Consider the following 21,957-nt stretch of genomic DNA (forward strand, 5'->3'; position numbering starts at 1 on the left):
ATTTCTTTCTCAAAGAGGGTGGCATTTCCCCATGTCACTGGAAAAAACAAAACATCAATATGGAGCATTTATGGATGTTTCATCTCAATTTATTGTAATCAACAAATGCAGTAATGACAGCAATAAAAAACTCTCTCTTACTGGGTATCTTGTAAACTGAATTAGGACAATGAGGATGTTACAAGCAAGCTTCTGAAGGGCTCTCTTTTAAGAGATTTTCCATGTCACTGTGTTTCTCTGTGATGCCAAAGCATCCGTAGGAAGGAGAGGAGTTCCACAGTGCAGAGAGGTTTGGGGCAGGTGTTAGCCCACACGACCAAATGCAGAACACACCTTGGAGGGATCGTCTTTCTGTACCACATCATAGTCACAGCGCTTTCTGTTGAAAATGACTTTGCATTTCTCTTTGTCATAACCAGGATTAAAAAAGCTGTCAGTGGCAAAAAGAAAGCAAATGTTAGCTTGAGATTTTTCACTAGCTCTGTGACATGGATGAGAAAAGGATCTCTTGCGCCCTTACAAAACCATTCATCCCCAGCTATGGAAACCTGCAGTCATCCTACAGGCCGTGATGATACCAAGAAGTCCAAACTTACAGGGAACAGCACCGCAGTCCATCTTCACGGCAGCTGCATGTGTAGCAATCTTCTGTCCTCTCAATGTGTCCAAAGGGATACAGTTTGCCATTCAGCATACAACCTGCACAGGACAGCAGTAAAACAGAACATGGTCTTCAAGCTTCCACCCCAAAGGCTGAAGAGTTTAAAGTTTATTTCAGTTTTTCTGATAATGTACTTCCAGGCAATAGGTTAGTGCAGGGATCTGGGTTTTACTCTCTCAACTCCTGAATGAGCTCCATGTGCTGGAACAGCAATAGCAGCCCACTACCAACTGCAATAATATTGCCGCTACCATGCACAGCCCAGGGGAAGATTCCCCCACCCACCCACTTTTGGCAACTTGCTGCTGGTGCCCCCTATTTCTGTTTTTGAAATGTCTTCCCCCTCCCTTGTATTTTGAGCCCTTCCTGGCAGCTCCACATAGAGCCAAGTTACAAGAGAGCAATCAGGTGAGAAACACCTTCCTTGTTTCTACCTTTGTAGGGCCACCCTGGCTTTCGAGGTGCAACAAAGCAGGCTGCATCACCCAGGGTCACTATGATGCCCATTGCAAGAAGGAAAGCCAGAAAGCTCTTCTGTAGAGAGAAAGAGGCAGATGGTAATTTATCCCTTGTTCATGAATCAACATGTATTATAGAAACTACTGCCTGCTCTGTAGAACCTCTGCCATTCCTGAGATGCTCATCAAAGGTAACTCTTGATGTCTGTACCTTTGGGATTATGTCAGCACAAATTACAGGAAAACTAGGCCATAGGACTTTTATCTGTTTATCATTACCTAACTCTTGATTCAGATTCTACAAACTTCTTTGGAAGCTCACAGAACTGGAACAGGACACAATTTGAGGGATCAAAAGTGAAGAACAGAAAAAAAATACATGGACAAAATATACACTTGTTTTCTTTATAAAATGACTATACCTTAAACTCTACTTGACTTTATATGTTTTAGAAACATAGTTCTAAATGTTTCAAAATTCTGAATGTTTTCACAAATACTTTTGAAGAAAGGATTACAGGAACTGAAGGAATAATAGGTATCTGTTATCTGTTACAGTTTCTTGCAAAGAATTACAATTCAAAGAACAAAATTCACAGTAATCTTTACAGATGTTTCTTTAGTCTTTGCATCTTACAGATTTGAAATACAACATAGCCACATTTAAAATGTGCATCTAGATGATTCTCTCAAATGCTCTCCTTTTGCAGTTTTAAAGCAAATGCCTGTCTCTATCCCCACTACAAAAAATAAAAAATAAAAAAAGAAAAATCCCCCAAAACAATCTAAACCTTTGACTTACCATTGTGGAAAGCCTGCCTTCCAAAGAGCTCTAAGTTTCCAGAGAAAGCTGAAGTTCTTAATGTGGAATCAGACAGTAAATATTGTATGATGCCCTTATGTTGTGCAATTCAAGCCTGGGTGGAGGGAAAAAAGCCTGCTCAATGCAATTGCAATATTTTTGTAATATCCAAAGAAATCTCTGATTATTTTCCAGCTGGCAATGAGAAAATGTTTGCTTTTGTAGAGCACTGACCTGGGTAAATTCTTGAGTCCAGGACTTTGTACTCCTTGGTAGCATTATGAGTCAAAAATTGCCTTTCAGAGGGAATACAAGTGCTGATAGCTAGGCTATCAATATAGTATCATCCAGCTAGGTGATTTTATGTGGAGCAGAGATGCATGCCAAATCCTTTCTGCTATCAGAGGGCTGGAACATGCTGAGTAGTGCATTAGGTATTAATAACAAAAGGAGTTTTTGCCAGATCTTTGCATACTCATGGTTAGTGCTGTGGTGTGCACTGGAAGATAACAGAAGGTACTTGGCCACTACCAGGATCAAAACCTCTTAACATTGACACCATAGCTGAAGCTGGATCCCATTATAACATTTCTCTTTCTCCTCCACCAAAATAAAAAATTCCTCTCAAATCAATTCCTTGCTGTTACTCCAGTGGAACTGTTCTGGTTTTCACCAGAATAATCATATTAGAGTATATGATCACTTTTAAATGTGCACTTTCCCAGGAAGTGACAAATTACAGAGTGCTAATCACGTACGCTGCTTTCTCTTGCTCCTACAACCTATTTTCAGAAAGCAATATCCACCTGTGGTCCTACCTACATTTAAAATACTTTGTTACAGATGCTACCAAGGAATTTGAAACTCATTCCCGAGGGAGACTTATCCTCGACTACAGGAAATATAGCCTGTGATTATAAGATTTATAGACTGAAAAAATAAGATGAATCATTTCGGACTTTTTTTCAGAGTAAATTAAATACAGAGTTATATGCTTTGCAATGGTGGCAAGAAAAGTTGTCATTTTTTCCTATGCACTATGTATTACTGTCTCTAATAATAACTAATTTTACACAAGGAATTCAGCAGGAGCAAAAGAAAGGAAAAGACATCACAATAGAATTCCATGACCTGTGGAGGAAATGCTAAAGCTGAAATCCGTGCAGGTTTGATAATTCTTTAGCAAGAAAGATATAAATATTTAGACGTTCCTAAGTATTCATTTGCCCAGCTAAATACCTGACTTTTGGTTTTCTGACGCAATCACTACATTTTAAAACTTCAATTTAATGGTATGTTTTAATAATAATATTTTCATTGAAAAAAATCAGTAAATATCCTTTCTCATTCTTTGCTTCTAGCATGGTAGATAACAACACTTTATCATCCAGCTCTTCCTCTCATCTGTGTTTGCAGTGTTGATTCAGCTTACAACATTTCTCAGGTGAGTACATCAGTTTTCATCTTCAGTTCTGTAGCACAAATTAATTTTCATTCATGCCACCCATTTCTGCATGGTCTCCAACCTGACAGTATCTAATTTCAAATCTGAATATAAAACAAGCTATAAAAAGATGTAAGAGTTGTGGAAACAACCTCAGATGCTATGAAGGACATAATGCCTTTCTTGTATATGTATCCAGGCACCTCACCAGCTGTCTTAAGCACCCTATTGTTCTGGATAGAAAACACTTGCTTTCCATCCCTAAATTCTCCTCAAAGACACTGTTGTTAATACAAGTTTTATGCTTTACAGAATTGTTAAAAAATCCTACTCCTACAAAATGCAAAAACAACCAAAGAAACCCCCAAAAATATGTAAAGCATGAACTATGTAAGCACAGTTTATTTTACCGTTAAAATGACCAGACTTAGTTATTATTCGGCACATTAAGTAACAGTTGCAAACTCTATCAGTGATGGTTCTGTCCTTGTGGTGGATTAATATTCAGTGAGAGAGTAAGTTTTTTGCAAAGTTCACTCCTGATTCCATAGAACTTAGCTACATCATGCAGATAAATATTTTCACATTAAGTCATGCAGATAACTAAAGCTCCAGTATGTTGGAAACACAATCTTTAGTTAAAATAGATTTGAATCTACTGAAGAAAACTGGAAAACTCCATTAAATTCTGCAGCCTTTAAACTACATCTTAGGGCTTGGGTCAAGCAAAGCACTTTTGTATATCCTTGGTTTGAGCCCTCTGGATAGTTCCATTGTCTCCAGTGGAGACACTCTTTGCTCTCAAACACACACTCGATGAAAGGCTTTCCGGGGTCTAACCTGGAACATAAGTTCACAGTCATTCTGGCTCTATCTTGCTCTATCAAATATGATACCTCAATTAATATGAGAAGTTTAATTCTTTGATCTGTTTACAAAATTCGGAGGTTAGCACTACTTCTTTAGTCCTATGAGTTTCATGTTTCAAAGTTTTGCTAAAGACTAAAGTAGAAAACTGTGGGACTGTGATTCAGGACTTTTTTTTATTTCTTCATTCTGATGCTGACTTGATGCATGATTTTGGGTGACTCTCTTGAGTGTGCCAGACATTTCAGGTTTCAGTGCTTATGACCTAGAGGAATTCAGAAACCAGAGGCAACACAGAAGTCAAGTTTCCCTATTCCTGATACAGTAGGCATTCCTATACCTCACCAAGGATCTCCAGAGTAATGCCTGTTTTCCAAGCCCAAGATTTTACCACCAGATATGAACTTTTTAGATCAAAGAAGAATCAAACCACGAACCAATTAAGTTGTGTGTCCAAGTCCAGGTTCATTTATAGGGTTAGCTGCTTCACTATGGTTTTGTTTTCCTCCCTTAATTTCTGGTTACCTGAACTGAGTTGATCACACTGGCTATTTTTTTACTGCTTGCACAACTTATTGTGGTAAATCATTTGAGTCAATATAGCAAGGTCTTTTTAGGTCACATGGGTAATCATAGTTGCTTATTTCTTACAATAAATTATTTATAGGAAACTTGATTTTGAATTCTCCAGAAATGAATAAATACACTGATAGGCAAGCAGTCTGTTCTGTCATTGAATTAACCAGCAATGAACACCAAGCAGAAGGGGAAGTTCCTCTGGAGGTTTCAGGCTCCTGTGCTGGTCCAGTGACAGCACATGTACTTATTTCTAGCTATAGATACTCCTTTCTACACCGTGCACCGGAGTCTGAGGCATCTTCAAGCTCTGACATTGCTTGTCACCCCCAAGACTTTTTGCAGTCTGGGGATAAGGTAAGTGCTGGGACCATCTCTCAGAGACTGAGCAATTCTGGAAACTGCAGAGCTTGAATGGACACATACACCAAGACATGCAGCACTACTGAGCATGAGAGCAAGGAGTGGCTGGGGAAAGGAAGAACAATGCACAACTTGTATTGGGGCTCTTTTCCATGGGATGCAGAAGCTTAATTTTTAATTGCAATTTGACTTTTTTTTATGTTTACATCCTGTTCTAAGGTTATAAAAACATGTTTACTTTCTGTTAGCTATTGGCAAAGCTGGCTGTGGTATTCACTTTACCTCATAAATATTGGTGAATTTAACCAAGTGCTAAAGCATGACTTAAGCATGGACGTCAGAGACATCAGCCCTGTACGGTCTTACATGTTCTGGTTCTTAATCTGCAGATTAATCCCTGATGACATATGTGATTTTTAATACCTTTATGTCACACAATCATTTAGAGAGTTCTGAGGGGAACAGCAAGTGATTTTTCTTGCTGCTGTCTTTTCTCTAAACTTTAAATAGAATAGAACCTGTCTAAATTCCTCTCTAAAAGGAATTCTAGGATGAAATGCTTTTTTGTAACCTTGTCTGGAATGTTTAGGACAGGAATTCTAGAAAGCAGATTTTTGTTGTGCCATTCATAGTCCTCTTGCCTCAGAAACTGGTGTATCACAAATAAACAGCTTCCCCTAAGGAACCATTCAGGTTTTATGTAGCTGTCATGCTGGGTTTTTTATGGAAACTGATCTGTAATTCCCCCAGACCTGAAGCTGCCCAATGCTAAGCCCCTACATTTTGCAGCTTCAGTGCACAAAGAGCACATAGATCTCATGTTTTATAATGCACAAATTTCTGTGAAAGTAGAGCTTTGCATGAACAACAAAGGGGACTCATATGTCATTGAGTATGGGAAGTAACTAAAGGCAAGCTTTTCTGGTTATTGGAATATTGCAGAGGAAGAAACTACAGCGAAGTATTAAAAGGCTTTGAGAATAATTTTATATTAATCCAATCTGTGCTTTTAACAATCTTGCTCAAGATGTGAAACTAGCCTAGGTTAGTATTTTTCTACTTGTCCTTTGTTAGTTCTTGCATTATTATCAAAATATTAAAATTCTTGAAATTCTACTAGGTTTGAAAGTCTGAGCCAGTTCAGTAATGTTGTCTTGTCATAGAATCACAGAAAAATAGAGTTGAAAGGAATATTATGATACGTTGCTTTTAGAAGTTTCTGTGTCCCTTTCTGAATGCAGCCATTAGATCAATATATAAGAACTTGCATGTTTTTTCTTACTTGAGAACCCAAGTAAGATCCATCAGTGACCTGGTTCCTCATAAGCGGTATCAATGTAGTCAAGTACAATAAATAAATAAATCCCATGTGTTAATACAAAGGTCTGTATATTGCCAATGGATTATTTAGTTACCATCTGGATGAACAGGTTCTTTCATCGTCATTTCCTGTCTTGCGAATTCACTTGTAATAAAGGCCATTTGAAATACAGTGGTATGACAAGACTTTTCAATGCATTGGGAAAAAATTAGCAAGAAAAGCAAAAGTTAGTGCGGGTGTTTAACTTCAAAAGGCCTAGGGATTACTGAATTCCAGTTTGGCGATTTGCACTGTATATTTGTTCATGTTAGTGTGTTTTCTTCTAGCAAATCATGGAATTCTGGCATGCGTTTATTAAGGTTCGAGCATTTTAAAACTAAGGAGATTTTAGTTGGCTTAGGGTAAGCCTTGCACTTACGTCGGTAAGAAAAACAGGAGGAAGGGGTCCCTTTTTACTCATAAGCCTGGGCATGACAGCAGACCCCGGTGCAGCGTTCCAGCGGGGAATGATGTGCGACAGACCCTCCTGCTATCCTCCACTTTGCTGCCTTGGGCGCGCCGCGCACGTGTCCCTGACACGTCCCCATGTCCCCTCCTCAGGGATGGCGGTCAGACCCTGGGCAGCTGCGGCGGCCGAACCCAGTGAGCCCGGTGGGCTCCTCTTCCCGCGGGACTCCCGGGGCGACGGTGTGAGGGGAGGGGAGGGGATGCGGTGGCTCCGCCCACCCGCCGCCGGGCGCCGCCTCGCGCCCCCTGCCGGATCGTGTGGCGCGCGCGGGGGGGTGGGTCACGTGACGGCGCTCAGCTGACCGTGGGGAGTGACGGCGCGAGCCCAGGGTGAGCGACCGGGCCGGGCCGGGCCGGGCCGGCGGCGGCGGCGGCGGCGGTGGCCGCCGCCCCGCTGCTCACTGTTCTTCTCCCGCAGATGAACGGGGACGTGGCGGAGCCGGCGCCGGTGTGGGAGCGGCCGTGGTCGCTGGACGAGATCCGTAAGGGCAGCCAGAGCTGGTCCTTGGCCTCGGACGCCGGGGTGAGCGGTGCGGCCGGGACCGGGCCTGGGCCCGGCACCGGAGGGGTGCGCGGGCCGCGGCCTCCCCGGGGCCCGGGGCTCTGTGCGGGGCGCTGCTGCTGGCCGGGGGTCTCGAGACGGGCCTGCCGCGGGAAGAATGCAGCCCCCGGCGGCTCTCTCGTTGCTTTAACCCTCCCGTCCGGGCAGGAAAACTGAAATGAGGAGTTGGCCCGAACGGAGATGCAGAATAGTGTCTGAGACTAGGTCCTGTGTGTGTGCGTGGGAGTGTTTCAGTCTAATGTGCCTGTATTTTCGTCCTCAGTTGAAGTGTATGATCAGTTCTGCCCGTCTTACAAACGGTGCCAAAAGGAAAGAGTCGGATGCTGACTACTGCTTTCCTTTGTTGTTGTCAACAGCTTCTGCATTTTCTCCAAGAGTTCTCACAGCAAACCATTTCCAGGACACACGAAATCAAAAAACAGGTGGATGGATTGATTAATGAAACAAAAGCTACGGACTGTCGCCTTCATAATGTCTTCAATGACTTTCTTATGCTTTCCAACACGCAGTTCATAGAGAATGTGAGTGTGTTCTAGTACAATATCAAACTTGAACTTCAAACATTGTCCCTTAATGTAGTGTGGAGGAGTGATTTAGCTTTCTGGCAAGTCTGATGCATATTTAGGGATGGAATGACTTTTAATTGCATTCTGTTAAAGGGTATCCTAATTCCCTTGTGAGTGATGCACTATCCAATATTGGCAGGTTCCCTTTGCCTTTTCAGCAATACCTTCCTTCCTTGCTAATACATGACCTGGAGATCAGAGTTTTGTTATTAGAACTATGAATGCGTTGGGAATTCTGGGATGTCTTGGTTTATGTTCACAAGTTGCATGAGCGTAGCATTTGTCTGCACTTACCTGTCTAAATGTGAGGAATGTTATACAGTGCTGTAAATTTACCTAATGGTGTTATTTTACTCTATAAGCATTTGGTATTAAAGGTGTTGGCCTGCAAGCAGTTCTCGCCTTGATGTTGTCATGATGAGCTTATTTTCTGGTTAATGTTGCCACTTTATAGATAGCTGTGTTTTGAAAGATCAGCCTTGAAAGCTAGCCTTGAAAGCCTGTTGCAACATTGTATCACTAGAAGTATGTGTCTAATTAAGATGGAGAGTATTTCAGATTTTTGGAGGGTTTTTAGCACTGTGGATTTTATCAGGTGTTTTGTTTTCATCAGCGTTATTTCAGACCATAGGTGTCTCATCATGGCATTATTTTTGGAAAGATGGTAGCAGAGGAAAAGTTGAAAAACTGGATTTATATTCTGGGGGTTTTTTATAGTAGTGGGTTTTTTTCAGAGCTGCAGTGTCTTTTCTGACCTAGCTTGGCTGTTCAGTATAAAAATTCTGCTGAGAACAGGTTATACCAAGTGTTTTAAATCTCATGTGCTTACAGCTGTTTGTTCCCAAATTAAGGTGCACAGAAATAGCTCTTCATTTCTGATTCTCAGTTTAGTTAGTGAGAGATCTGTCTCTTCCCAGGGGATGACTGCACCTGTGTTCGAGATTTGGATTTAGGTTTGCAGGTTCCATTGAGGTGTTTTATTCCCCTTTGTCTTCTTGTAATTGGTCCTACAAAAGAGTGCTAAAAGAGCTGGATGTGAGGGATCATCAGAACAAACTGAAGGTTGAGGGATGTTGTGAACCCTCTCCTTGAGTATGGAGGGAAAGCTACTAAATTACAGAAAGCTAAAGGAAAGTAGACAGCTGATGATAGTTTTCTCTGAGGCCTCAAGTCAAAAGCACTGTTCTTTTGAGGGTTGGTGTCAAAATTCACAGAAAGTTTTAAACTCCCAGGCTTTAGGGTTCCAACAGACAGCTTTAAGTAAACTATAGGTTTCACTATGAAAGTGTCTAGAACAGCTTTATGTTGGGAAGGTTAAAACAGTGTATTTTTTATCATGTTCAGGTTAGTCTGTTAACAGACTTGAATTACCTCAGTTGCATTGAGAGGCTGCCAATGGTGCCTTCAGTACCAGTGCATGAAAGTACTTGACATCATCCATGGCTTCCTTTTTTAATATGTAATGAATTAATGTGTAATTAATTATATTATTAATAGTGTATTTTGTTGTGGTACCCATGGTTTAGCCCCTGTAGTAATACATTGTTCTTACATTAATTAATTTTGCTTCACTTTTTAGAGAGTATATGATGAGGAAGTAGAAGAACCTATTCCCAAAGCTGATGTTGGAGACAAAACAGAGCAGGTAGTTAAGTTCAGCTGCCTTTTGTGCTGTCAGTATGTTTGCAGCCATTGTCTACCTTCTCATTTTCAAACTTGCTTTGCTTACATTTACAGCTTACAAACCAAACTCCATCCTTTCTCCTTGAAGCCTCTCTGTTGGATAGTGTATGTCACTGAGACATAAATTTGAGTGGTAATGGAGGCTACTACAATGTGTGATCATCTGTTAGGGTCTCCCCAAGCTCAGTACCATATCCAGCAGACAAAATTTATGCATTGATTTTTCAAGTAGTTATGCATGTTTTTTCAGCAAGAGGACTAAGGCCTTGGGCAACTTCACTGGATTCACAGGTAGTGAACTTGGGAAGCAGAATCTGACTGGAATAATTCCTAGGAATAAGTACTCAGAGAGCTTTATGTATATGTGTGTGTGTGCGTGTATGTGTGTGTGTATATATATATATATGTATACATGTATGTATATGTTACAGTCTGGGTGTATTATACTATTAATGGCCCCATAATAGTTTAGGAGCACAAACAAAACAATACTGTGCTGGTGTGGATGTTTGGAATATCTCTGTTTCTGGAGTGATGAAAATTAATTAAGTCAAGCAAAAAATCCTGATTATCCTTCTAATGCACCTAGTGAAAAAGTTTTCATTGTGCTAATTTGAAATTAACATTTTATGTGTGTGTTGTGGTAAGATTGAGTCTTAAGTAAAATGCAGCGAGCATGTGTTTTTTTTCTGTTACTAAAGGAAAAGACGCGGGAACAGAAAGAAGCTGATCTGATCCCTAAAATTCAGGAAGCAGTCAATTATGGGTTGCAGGTTCTGGACAGCGCATTTGAACAGCTAGACATCAAAGCAGGGAACTCTGACTCAGAAGAGGAAGAAAGTAATGAAAGAGTAGAACTGATACTTGAGCCAAAGGTACATGGACCTGTTCTTGCTGGGCTTGTTTTGGTTTCTTGTACTTGCTCTTTGCTTCTATCAGCTGTGTTACTGCCTCAGTGTAAAACTGATGCTACCTAAACCTGTTACCTAAAAGGAGGATTTGATGACTGCATCTGAAGAAGTGCTCTCTGCTGAGCTACTCCTTGTGTAACCTGCTTGTCTTGCAATTAGGTTGGCATTAAGGTATGGCACCCTAAAGGAAGTTAGTTTAATGGTGTGAACTTTGAAGGGGAAGCCTCAGTTCTGTGTGGGAGTGGGATATACAAATTTCATGCTTTTTAGGTACAAACCATATCTTTATGGATGGTTTTTACTATCCCAGTAATAAAAAATCCAAGGTCCAGGTTTTGGGATAAAACTGATGCCTGTAGAATATCCTTGCAAGGGTATTCTTCTGTTTGATGGTATGTAGAAAACAAGTTGGGGCTACACAAATAGAAGTAGCCACTTTCTTTTACAGTGTTGAGAGGAATAAACATCAGCTAGCCCACCCAGCTGTATGTTGACTTGAAGCATATGTTTGATGGGACTCTAAACAAGCTTGTTTAACTCCTTGAGTTAAAATAAGGGGTGTAAGATTTCTGTGTTCGCCAGCCATGCAGGGGTATTCAGAGATGGCAGAAAGACCTAATGTTGTCTCTTTTCAGGATCTCTATATTGACAGACCTTTGCCTTACTTGATTGGCTCTCAGCAGTTTATGGAACAGGATGATGTTGGCCTTGGGGATCTCTCTAGTGAAGGTATGTACTGGCATAACCTTTTATTTCTATGCAAGTAATTAGTTCCTAAGCCAAGATTTTTAACTGTTTTAAATCACAGCTTTGGTTATCTTGTGTACTGTTCTTTCATGTTTAGATGGAGGCTGTAATTAGCTGGGGAAAAAAAAATGTTCATCATGCTGTAACAACCACTTTTCCACTATACAAAGCAGTAACTTCTCAGTTACTTGTACTTTGTGCATTAGAAATACGAAGTGTTAAAATTTCATTTGCTTTCAAAGCTCTTTCAAACCACTCTTTACCCACTCTCTCTGAATTTTACTTTTCTTCACAGAGTCTTTAGGTTGCTTAAATGGTGACTACTTTGTTCTGTATCTGTGTGATCTTAACTTTTTTGTTTCCATTTAAATTAGAAGGATCGGTAGATAGTGATCGAGGAAGTGTAATTGACAGTGAAGAGAAGGATGAGGAGGTAAATGGCAAGTACCAGCTGCTTTGCAAGAGCATTCCCTGTGTGTGAGGCCATTAACTACCTTGCTTTTTTGATGCTGGCTCTCAAGATACTACTGCAAGATGTTTGTTGCCTGTGTTGATTGTGATAAATATACTTTCTGTTGTTGTTCTTACGCAGTGGTTTCCTCTGCAGCTTTCCAAGAATATTTGTGGTATTGACTCTAGCTGTTATTAAAGTAGAATACTTCAAAGTAAAGTGCTTTATTCCACTCTAAATTAATTTTGTGAAGCAAATCAGATTCTTATCAAGAATTGAATTTATGGAGAATAAATCTGTTGTAAATTACAGTTACAAAGAATGGGATGGAGACTGAGAGGAAGAAGTTTAAAGCCTTAAGTAATGCACCTCCAGTCTTTGCCTCATAAATCTGCTGCATTGGAATATTAGTTTCTGATAATGTTTTGCCTACTTTGGTTGGGATATCTCTGCTTTGTAACTGTTCTGTGGAAGCAATCCCTTTCTCCTGAGGTGTTTGTTTTTGGTGGTTTTGCTCACTTAAAGTGAATTGAGTTACTTGGATGCAGTCTCAATGGAGCCTGCTGTCTTTGCTGAATTAATGACTTGCTAGTGATCTCCTTTCATAAAGATGGTCAGCAGCGGGGGAACAATTTCTTGGTCAGGTCATGGTGAGGAGATTTGCATATCCAGACTTCAGCAAGTTCAGAGTTTCTGAGCCTTCTTCATTAACCACCAGATGGAGTAATGTGTGATACTTGTCTCTGGGTTTCTTGTGTTACAGGAATCAGATGATGAATTTGGAAACCCTAGTGAAGATGACCAAAAGACGGTATGGTTAAACATTCTGGTACATACCTGAAAGACCTTACACTTGTGGCACAGTCAGCATGCATGAAAGAGATGAGAGCTCTAGGCAATTGACTGTTAGCAACTTTGTGAGGCCTGATTTTTATAACTTTTTATGGGCAGATCCTAGCCAAATGGCACCATGTTCTGAAAATGAACCTGGGTTGGGCTTAAAGACATACTTGCAAGCTGTCATTAGATACAGACCCTATGTGGGATGGCATTGCCTGATATGTGTTTTCCTCAGGACTAACTTGGGAGACATGAGAGTTCAAAGAATCTGCCCCAGGAAAATTAGGCTTCTGTGGGTTTATTTAGTTTATAATTAAAATTCTAATCTTGCCGTGCAGGAGGCAAGGAACAGTACAGTTAGGGTATGACATGAAATCAAATCAAAGTGAATAGTATTAGATGTTTGAACAGTATATCCACTTGTATAATGAATGAGAAGGGAAGAGAAAAGTTGAGATGGAAAAATTCAAGCCTGACATTAGTAATTGGTTTTAGAAGAAGGAATCTTATCCCTATTTAGACATGCCACTGCAAAAGACTTTTGTGTGGGGATCCACATGTCTGGCATGATTTAATGTCAGAAGAGCAATGTTGCAAAGAGCAACTCTTATTTAATCTACTTATTAATAAAACAGTATTGCAAAAGCATTCAGATGCTGTTTCAAGCTGACCTTCATAGGGTAGCTTTGTATACCTGATGTATTTTAAGATAAGCAAGTATCCTTGGGTTGTTGGTGATTTAGTTCAGTTCTGGGCCCTTGCCTGTGCCAACCTGCAGCTCTCATCCAGCTTACTTCATCTTTTTTACCCTCTTATTGATGTGATTAAAACCAGGATGTGAGCATGTAGTGTCTGTCATTCTGCTGTGCATCCTAAGAACAATGCAAGATGATACAATTTTTTACTAATTGACCACGGTGTTCCTGTATTAAGACTAAATACCATGTCTTTAGTTTGTGTATGATAGTGGTGCATGTCTTGTGAGGGGAGCCTTTGTGTCCTCAGTTGCAGCATTCAGTAACATAACACAGAACAGGGTTGGGGTGTGCTACAGAATGCAGCAACTTGCTTGGAGCACTCCTCCTTACCTTTCAAAAGCTGTGAAGTACTCCAAGTTGGCTGTAAGGTCCCATCCTTTCTGTAAGCTTGATTTGAATATTTTATCTAAGAAGATGTAGTTTTATGCTTGTTTTGTAAACAGGATATTAATTGTTTTTTAGAGGATACCCCAGATGAGTGATGAAGATGATGATGATGGCTGTGATCTCTTTGACTCTGAAAAAGAGGAGGATGAGGATGGAGACATAGATGAAAGCACAAAGCCTGTGAGTAATTGTTGCCTTCCTGGAGTGGGAGATTTGACTTCCTGTATGAAAAATCTGTCCTTAGAGGGATTGTAATCCCTTAAGTACCTGGAATGGGCTCCTGTAGGAAGTGAATCCAGAAATCCTGAGTAGTCTTTTAAAATGATTGTTCAGGTGTTACCCCTTTAAACTCAGGGATTCTTGCACCTTAAGGAAGTATCAAACCTGTCTTTCCAGAACATTAAGAAATGAATTGTTGCATTTTTGTGAGGAAAAGGTCTTTTGTTTCTCCTGCTTACAAAGCCAGGTGACATGTGTTCATCAGAACTAGAAATTCGCTTTGATGCATATCTAATCTCTGCTTTCTTCTGAGGGCTTCAGTCTACATAAGATATTGTACAAGTGAGGCTGTGGAATACAGTATTTATAATTGCAATTGCATCAAGTTGCTAACTGGATCTTATATAAGAAATATGTTATTTCTCCCTGCTGCTCAGAAAAAGAAGAAGCCAACATCGTTTGCAGATGAGCTGGCAGCCCGAATCAAAGGAGAAGTGCCAGTCAGACAGGATGAAGAGCATTCGTGTGAGTTACCTCCCAAGTTTTGAAAAGTGCTTGTATAGTAATGGGGGACTCATGAAAGTGTGGGACAGGAGATTGTGGGTAACAATACATGAAGTTATACAGATGTGTTATTCGAATATGTATTGGGTAAAAGTATGACCAGGAATTGCAGACACTATTTTGTGCTCTCAGAAACTCTTTGGCCATAACTCAGAGGACTGAATTGGAAGTCACTGAGAGTTATAGTGGGAAACACAATGCTTTCAGTTGAGACAGGTCACTCTCAAAACACACATTATTGGAAAGGTTTTCTCTCCAGTCTAATTCTCTTTCTGTATGTTGGACCACATGTGCTTTCTCCTGTTTCAAGTAAGTATGTGGAAGCTACTGGCCACTGTGGTCTTTCTGTGAGCTCTACAGTGGAAAACACCTCAAACAGTAGGCTGGTGTTTTCATGTGGTGTGGATTGTTTGTTTTCACTGTGGCTTAAATATACTATTTTGAGGAACTTTTCCTTGCTACTGTTACTCACAATGTTTTAGAGTAAATAATGCATTTACTTTTGTGTTGCTTTCAGAGGGAGAGACCTCTCAAGTATTTAGTCTTTCAGCAAAGCAGCAGTTGAGAATAGCTGGCTGAAGTTGAGTTGGCAAGTGCTTATGAGGCTGCTGTTGACCTGTAATATTGAGAAGTGAACAGACAAGAGCTGTGTGTGTGTTCTTGCATAGTTCAAACAATCAAACTAGATCTGCTGATATCAGCAGGAGTATAAAACCTTTACCCTGTTCAGTTACAGGGAAATCTTCCAGTCATTGAAGTAACCTTGTAAGGCCAGAGGAGATAAAATTCTAGCTTTGCTTTGGTAGCTGAATGAAGACAATAACAGATCTGGAGTAATTTGAGATGCTCAGAGGTTCTGCAAAGGTGTGGAACTGTACTGTCTAGAATGCTATGTTTTTTTGACATCTCAGGTGACCCTAGTCTGCATATGGACAACTGTGTGGAATCCCTGGTGCCTGAAAGAATGATTCTATTCCAATTTTATGTACTAGTTTTAGAAACTATCTCATAGAATTTTTCCATCAGGCTGATACATATGAAAGCACAGAGGTCAGCTTGGATTGCTGTTTTTTTAGATTCTTTTTCCCATAGATTGATCTCTAACTGTAAGTAAAGGTGGACTAGTTTTTAATTGAAACTTTATTCTTAAAGCTGTGTCATCAGAGACCAAAACAAGGAAAACCGCAAAAGAGAAGAAGGAAGTTAGAGTCCCATCGGATGGTAGGATATCCTCCTCTCTTGTTTTTGAATTTTGGGCTGGATTGTAAGGTACCACTTAAATCCTGGCCTCTGCTATAGAAGGTGGGTGGGGTATCAGTGAGCATCCTTCAAGGTGAATGTGTAAACAAATGTAGGTTGTGATGTGCGTGTAGATAAGGCTGGGAACACCCTTAGTGAGAGTTCTTCCTTTAATGTGGGCTTCTCGAGTAACTGCACAACCCAATCTGTCTTCAGCAGCTTCTCTCTGTGTCATGTTTATGAGAGCAGATGGAACCAAAGCAATTTATATTTTGGTTGTCTCTAATTCCCTTTCCTGAAATTTGTTCAGTCTTACGATCGTGGCTCTTGTACCTTCTAGATGAAGATGATAATATCTTCAAGCCTCCTAAACTGACTGATGAGGACTTCACACCATTTGGTTCGAGGGGTGGCCTCTTCAGTGGTGGAACAGGCCTCTTTGATGATGAAGAGGTGAGAATGCTGCAGATTGTAGAAATTGAGTGTTTCCCCCTTTTAAAAAGAAAGCAAAAGATCCCTGAAAATTCCCACCTCTGGAAGACACAGAGGACAAACAGCATTTTGTTGCTTGGTAATATTCAAGTGTTGTTGAACAGTATAGCTTTCCAGTGGGGAAACATAACTACACAAGTGGCACACTTATGTACCCGTTGGTACAATGTCCTCTCTTCTGCAGTACTACTGCTGAGAGATGCAAGTATGGTTCAAGCTTTATACTGGACAGGTTCTGATTCCAGGAGAGCTTAATTGATCCCTTACTTTTAGCTCTGGTGGTAAATCAAATGCCATCATTTGGTGGTAAATCAGCAGATTTCTATTAAAATGCCTGTGAAAATACTGAATTTTGTCATTTTCTCTCTGTGGGAGAAGTGTAAAGGAAAGAGAACCCTGAATGGTGCCATTCACACATTATCTTTCATGTACCGTGTGTAGCCAGTGCTGCTGCTGAGTTTCTCTTTCTGTGCTGTTAGAAGTTTCCTCTTGCAATTATGCTGTGTTGTTTCATGTATTTTTTGCACAGTTCCTGGGATGCATATATTGGCAAGAAAAGTTCAGTTTAAGTTTACTCTTGTGCTACCTAGAGCTGCCTTGAGGAAGAAATTGCATGAAGTGCATTTCTGATCTTATTTTACCACTGTGCATGTGAAAGAGTGTAGAAACCTGATGTCAGGGCTGGTTAAGATTTAAGAATACAGCTGTGTAAAGCAAATGATTGCCTCTGATGCAGCTGATACTGGTGACAGTCAAGGTAAGTCCAGAACAAAAGTCAAATTGTTGCCTTTGTGGGATGTTGTGTTCATTGTTGCAGCTAGAACAAAAATCAGGTGCTCCTTGGAGCCAAGGAGGTATTCGACTGAAACTGGAAGAAGGCCTCATGTTTCTCAGGCTTAGCATACCCAATGTACTAGAATGTAGCCAACAAGCACCAAACAGGGGCATTGTATGTAGGGAAGGGGATAGTTCCATGCAATGCTTTCCATGCTAACACAGCCTTTATTGAAAGAATGTTCTTTCTTTTTTTTTTTAAGTGGAAGACAATAGCTTAAAAGAATATCAAGAGAAATAATCTGGTAGTGCAAGCCAGCTTTGTATCAGTGCAAATTTGGATGAAGCCATCACTGGTTACCTCTTGGTGACTTATTACTGAGACTACTTTCCTCATCTGTGTAGACACAGGACAGCCAAGCAGATCTATCTGTGATTTTTGCCTGCCTGCATACACCTGTTCTTGGTTTTCTGTTGTCTAAAGTGAAACATCTCAGAAGGGTGACTTAGCTTCACTTTACTTGTGTATTGGAGGAGGCTGGATGTACCAGCAGGCAGACACAGCAGGGCAGCAGGCAAATAACAGGTGACAAATGGGCAATTGATCACTGACACCTCTGCCACACCCCTGCACTCCCATACAATTGCTGAAGTGTTTTGCCTTCTTTCGACAAAGTTTTATACAAAGACCATGTATTTTGAGTCTCCAGGTAGTCAACCTCTAATACCCAATTCACATAAGAGGGAGACTTTCAAGAAATTACATGGTCAGTACTCAAAAGAACTGGAGGTTTCCTGGAAATCCAGGCTGTGATCATTGGAGATTGGTGCACAGCACTTCAGCCTGAATACAAGAATGACTGTTGGGAGTGTCCTGCAATGGTTTTGAGCAGTAGTGTGTTTCTCTGCACATTTGTTTTATCCACATGAAGTTCAGGAGTATTTTTATGCTTGTCCTGACCTGGATTTTTCCCTCAAACCTTACTGTATAAATTTCAGTAGGAAAGCTTAGAAGGGTATAATCAGGATCTACCCAGCTGTAGATTAATTACTGTAAGTCCTTGAAGATGTGCAAATAAAAGGTCATTCCATCTCCTCAGCAGACAGACTAGTGATCAGTAAATTAAATTTTAGAAGAGAGCAGCTTTTCTGAATGTATGCACTCAAGTTAACACTTGAGTACCTAGGTTTAAGTCTGTATTTGCAGACATCCTTTTGAAAAGGGAGTGGTGATTACCTCCTCTGTCTTGGCTCAGAAGTGGACATTCAGTATGGAAAAATCAGCATCTGTAATCTACAAAAACAAATTCACCACTTCCTCCCCTTTTCATTTTCATCTATGATCAGAGTGATCTTTTTGCTGAAGCACCAAAAGGAGAAGAATCAAAAAAGAGAGAGGAACGAGTCTCAGTAAGTGAAGGTAAGAGCCAAGAGTTGCCTCCTGTAGTCTTGCCTGTACTGTGATTCATTACTGCTAACAGCTCGACTGTTTGTTCCCAAACTAGAAAGCCTGGTGTAGCAATTGCAGAGCAAGTCTCTTCTCCTCACCAGTCCTAACAGAGAGCAGCTGTGGTGAATTTTCCATGTGTTTGTTTGCTGTGATCTGTTACACACAGCTGCTCTCCTACAGCTGAAAGGATGTCCTTACTGCTGTTGGCAGAGCTCTCTGTGTGTGCTGGGTTCCAGCTTCTCAAGTTTACTTTGCGTGATCCAGTTGTGGGTTTGAGGGGAGCAGAGATTTCTTCCTGCAGATTAATTCACATGAGTTTCCCACTAGGTGTATATCTAGACCATTAAGGACTGTGAGCACGCATTCTGTATTACAGGACTTTCACTGAAGCACTATATTTGAGGAATTTTCAGATATGTGTTGGGAGACTAAGCCATTTTGTTTTGAATGTATTGCATTGAAGTGGTTTTGAGTGTGTAAATGTGAACTGTTGTAAATAATGCTATATGTAAACATGTAATGTGCTTATAAGCTTCAGTGTAGTCGAGCTGTTCAGTGGAGTTAAAATGGAAAAAAAAAATAGACTGCTACATGTATTTACAAAAGCCCAGAAGTTAAAGGAGAATGTGTAAAGACTTCTGAACTGTTAAAAAGAAAAAGCGACTCAGACAACTTCTTGGATTCCTGTTTCTGTGGTAGAGTTCTGAAGGCTTTGACAGCATAAAATAAGTGCATCCATTTGTGTTGTACTTCCTATGATTTCAGCATCCTCTACAAAGTCCTTAAAGAAAGTTCCTGCAGGTGCAGTATTTCTGTTTCCAGGTATGATTTATTCAATAGCCAATTGCTTCATGCACAAAATGCTCTTTTCTTTAAAACCTACTGCTGAGGTTTTAAAGAAAAAACTGTCCAAATACAGCAGCACTGCATTGCTTGATCATATGCTTAATGACAAATACAGATGCTTCTATCATGCTAAGCCTAAACTGCAGCATGTTTTATGGATAATCAGAGATTCTGGAGGAGCTCTGAAGGTAGGTGTCACTGGTGGCAGATACTAGCAACTGTCAGCTTCAAGTGTTGTGCTGAACTTTTAATAATGTGTGTCACTTCAGCTGTTATTATACAGCTTAATTCTGCTGTGCATGCAGTCACAGCTTCCACCTGTGCTCTGACAAGGAAGTGCATTTTGATCTTTCACATTTGATCGTATTCCCCTGGGTTAGCAGAGAAACAGTTTAATCAAGTGCCTATGTTTAGTCCAACTAAAGGATCTGCAGAGGATAGAGGATCTGCATACATAGAGAAGAACCAGATCTATAACTTGGAGCTAAAAGTAAAAAAGAATTGTACTAAAATCTCTGTTTTGTATTAGAATCCAAGCTGATCAATAAAAAGAAACACATCACCAGTCTTTTTGAATTTACTGACAAAGATTTCTGTCAGTGTGTGGGCTCTTCACTTGATTGAGGTACCTGAATTTTAAGTTTTGGGCTTTCTTAATAAAGGCCTATTTTAAGACTGGCTTCAGTTAACTGAGCCCTCAGTCAGCATAATTTTTAGAGTAGGAAGTACACAAATACAGACTTTTACTCCAGGGTCAAAGATACATGTCAACAGTGGAACATCTACATAATTGTAAAACTCAGCAGCAGGGTTTAAAACAGCAGATTGATGTGTGGGATTTTTTTATCATTTCTTGGAGGTACTGTTGTGTAAGCAGTGAGTTTAGTCTTCAGTTCCTCCCTCTCAATAACTTGTAGACAGACTTAAGTCACCAGAGAAAAGCCAGGATTGAGGCTCTTTTGCTATTCTAGTGAACAGTTTGTTTAGGAACTCAATAATCTTTAATAAATAGCCAAATATTGTGGCTGTATTCTTGCCAATCCTGAGGCACTTTATAATTGCATAATACACTTTTTTTAAAATAAGAACCTCCTGCTGATCAAAATTTTTATGCAGTCTGCTGACTTAACCAAATAGCAGTTGTTCTACTTTCTGCCAAGCTTTCATTTAAATATCTCCCCACCTCTGTCTCGTTTCCAAGCATCTACACATGAGAAGCAAAAAGACAGGCTTAGACCATTAGAAGTGTTTGCAGATGGTCATGAACTTAGCACTGAGGCTGGACATTTCCACAGCAGGTGCAGAAGGAGCAGTTGTTCTGGCTGGCTCTGATTAATCCCTGCCATATCTGGCGTGCACAGGGATCTCGCAGCCAAACCCAGCCTCGTACTGCAGTATGGCTGGTGGGCTGGTATGGCAAGTGTGGCTCCTGGGAAGAACTCGGTCCCCTGTCCTTCCCTCTCCCCAGTCACCACTTTTATTTTGCCGTGGTGTACTAGTTAGTAGAGCAGGATTCTGGTTTGGGAAGTCCATAGGGGAGACAGTGTAGGGCTACTGAGTCTTCTAGCTTCAACACAGAGTCTGGCTGATGTTCTTAGGGAAGTTGAGCAGGTTTGAGGAAGAAGTGGCTGCAATGAGAGTGAGGGGTTGTCTGTGTCCTGGCTTTATCAGAATATGTCTAGCTAATGCTTTTGATGTGGCACTGTTGCAGGAGCACCTAAAAAGTTGCTGAGATGGAAACTATACCTGATGTCACTTACTATGGCACAAGTTCAGCTTTTTGGACACTCTGGACACACTGTTTCTTTGATTTTTATTCTGCCCCCATCTGACCTGCAGGAGGAAGTGATGTGTTTAGTTCCACTGTAACTGAGGAAAAAGACAAGAAATCTGCAGCACAGAACATAGAAAAAACTCCTAAACAGCCTGGGAAAGTTCTTCTGTTTGATAATGATGATGATGATGATGACTTCTTTGTGGAAGCAACTAAAAAGCCTCCAGATACAGGTACCTGTAAACATTTGTGGTGAAAGATTCAACACTGAAGGTCATCAAAATTCAAACTGGTAGGGACCAATGAGTTAAAATATTCACACCTTCATTACTGCTACTTCCGCTTGGGTTTTGAGGGGCTGTGGTTTTGGTTGTTTATGGTGTTCTGTTGTAGAGGGTTTTCTTGTCATTGGTATTTCTTTTCATCAGAGTGGTGTGAGGCTGGTATATTTGTACATTCTCTCCCCTGACTTCTAAGGATGCTCCTTCTACCACTAGGACAATATCTAGACTTGAATCAGGGGATTGGTACAGGCTTTATTCACACAGCCTTGAATCCTTGTGCCCAACATTCCCTATTAGCAGGGTCAGTGCTAATTATTGTGCTAAGCCAATACAAAACACTGCCTTTAGAGGTGTCAGCTGACTCAGCTGTTGGCATATTCTGTCACCAGTGCTTTCAGGTAAGTGGTGTTT

At 40.6% G+C, this 21,957-nt stretch overlaps 2 protein-coding genes across 6 annotated transcripts in view; one reads left to right on the forward strand and one right to left on the reverse strand.

The window, feature by feature from the left end:
• Positions 1-303: 303 nt before the first annotated feature.
• On the reverse strand, positions 304-6,964 carry LOC134046433 (beta-microseminoprotein-like). Its single transcript, XM_062496895.1, has 4 exons — positions 6,911-6,964; positions 1,096-1,195; positions 597-699; positions 304-430 (listed from the first exon to the last, which is right to left on the reverse strand). Exons 1-4 carry the CDS (start codon positions 6,962-6,964, stop codon positions 304-306), a joined length of 384 nt encoding a protein of 127 aa, XP_062352879.1.
• Positions 6,965-7,417: 453 nt separating this feature from the next.
• Positions 7,418-21,957, forward strand: part of LOC134046399 (WASH complex subunit 2A-like) — a 37,071-nt gene continuing 22,531 nt past the window's right edge. For 2 of the 5 annotated variants that reach the window (XM_062496838.1, XM_062496839.1), the window contains exons 1-13: positions 7,924-8,082; positions 9,707-9,772; positions 10,512-10,685; positions 11,357-11,450; positions 11,843-11,901; positions 12,683-12,730; positions 13,980-14,084; positions 14,561-14,648; positions 15,840-15,908; positions 16,267-16,379; positions 18,540-18,612; positions 19,408-19,464; positions 21,328-21,495. In XM_062496838.1, coding sequence (XP_062352822.1) covers positions 8,053-8,082; positions 9,707-9,772; positions 10,512-10,685; positions 11,357-11,450; positions 11,843-11,901; positions 12,683-12,730; positions 13,980-14,084; positions 14,561-14,648; positions 15,840-15,908; positions 16,267-16,379; positions 18,540-18,612; positions 19,408-19,464; positions 21,328-21,495 — 1,144 coding nt within the window. In that variant the 5' untranslated portion in view covers positions 7,924-8,052. Of the gene's footprint in view, positions 7,523-7,917; positions 8,083-9,706; positions 9,773-9,871; positions 10,102-10,511; positions 10,686-11,356; positions 11,451-11,842; positions 11,902-12,682; positions 12,731-13,979; positions 14,085-14,560; positions 14,649-15,839; positions 15,909-16,266; positions 16,380-18,539; positions 18,613-19,407; positions 19,465-21,327; positions 21,496-21,957 lie in introns of those variants that run through there. The other 3 variants (XM_062496835.1, XM_062496837.1, XM_062496836.1) reach the window with 3 other exon arrangements.

The sequence above is a fragment of the Cinclus cinclus genome, chromosome 7, assembly GCF_963662255.1.
Source record: "Cinclus cinclus chromosome 7, bCinCin1.1, whole genome shotgun sequence".
Lineage (NCBI taxonomy): Eukaryota > Metazoa > Chordata > Aves > Passeriformes > Cinclidae > Cinclus > Cinclus cinclus.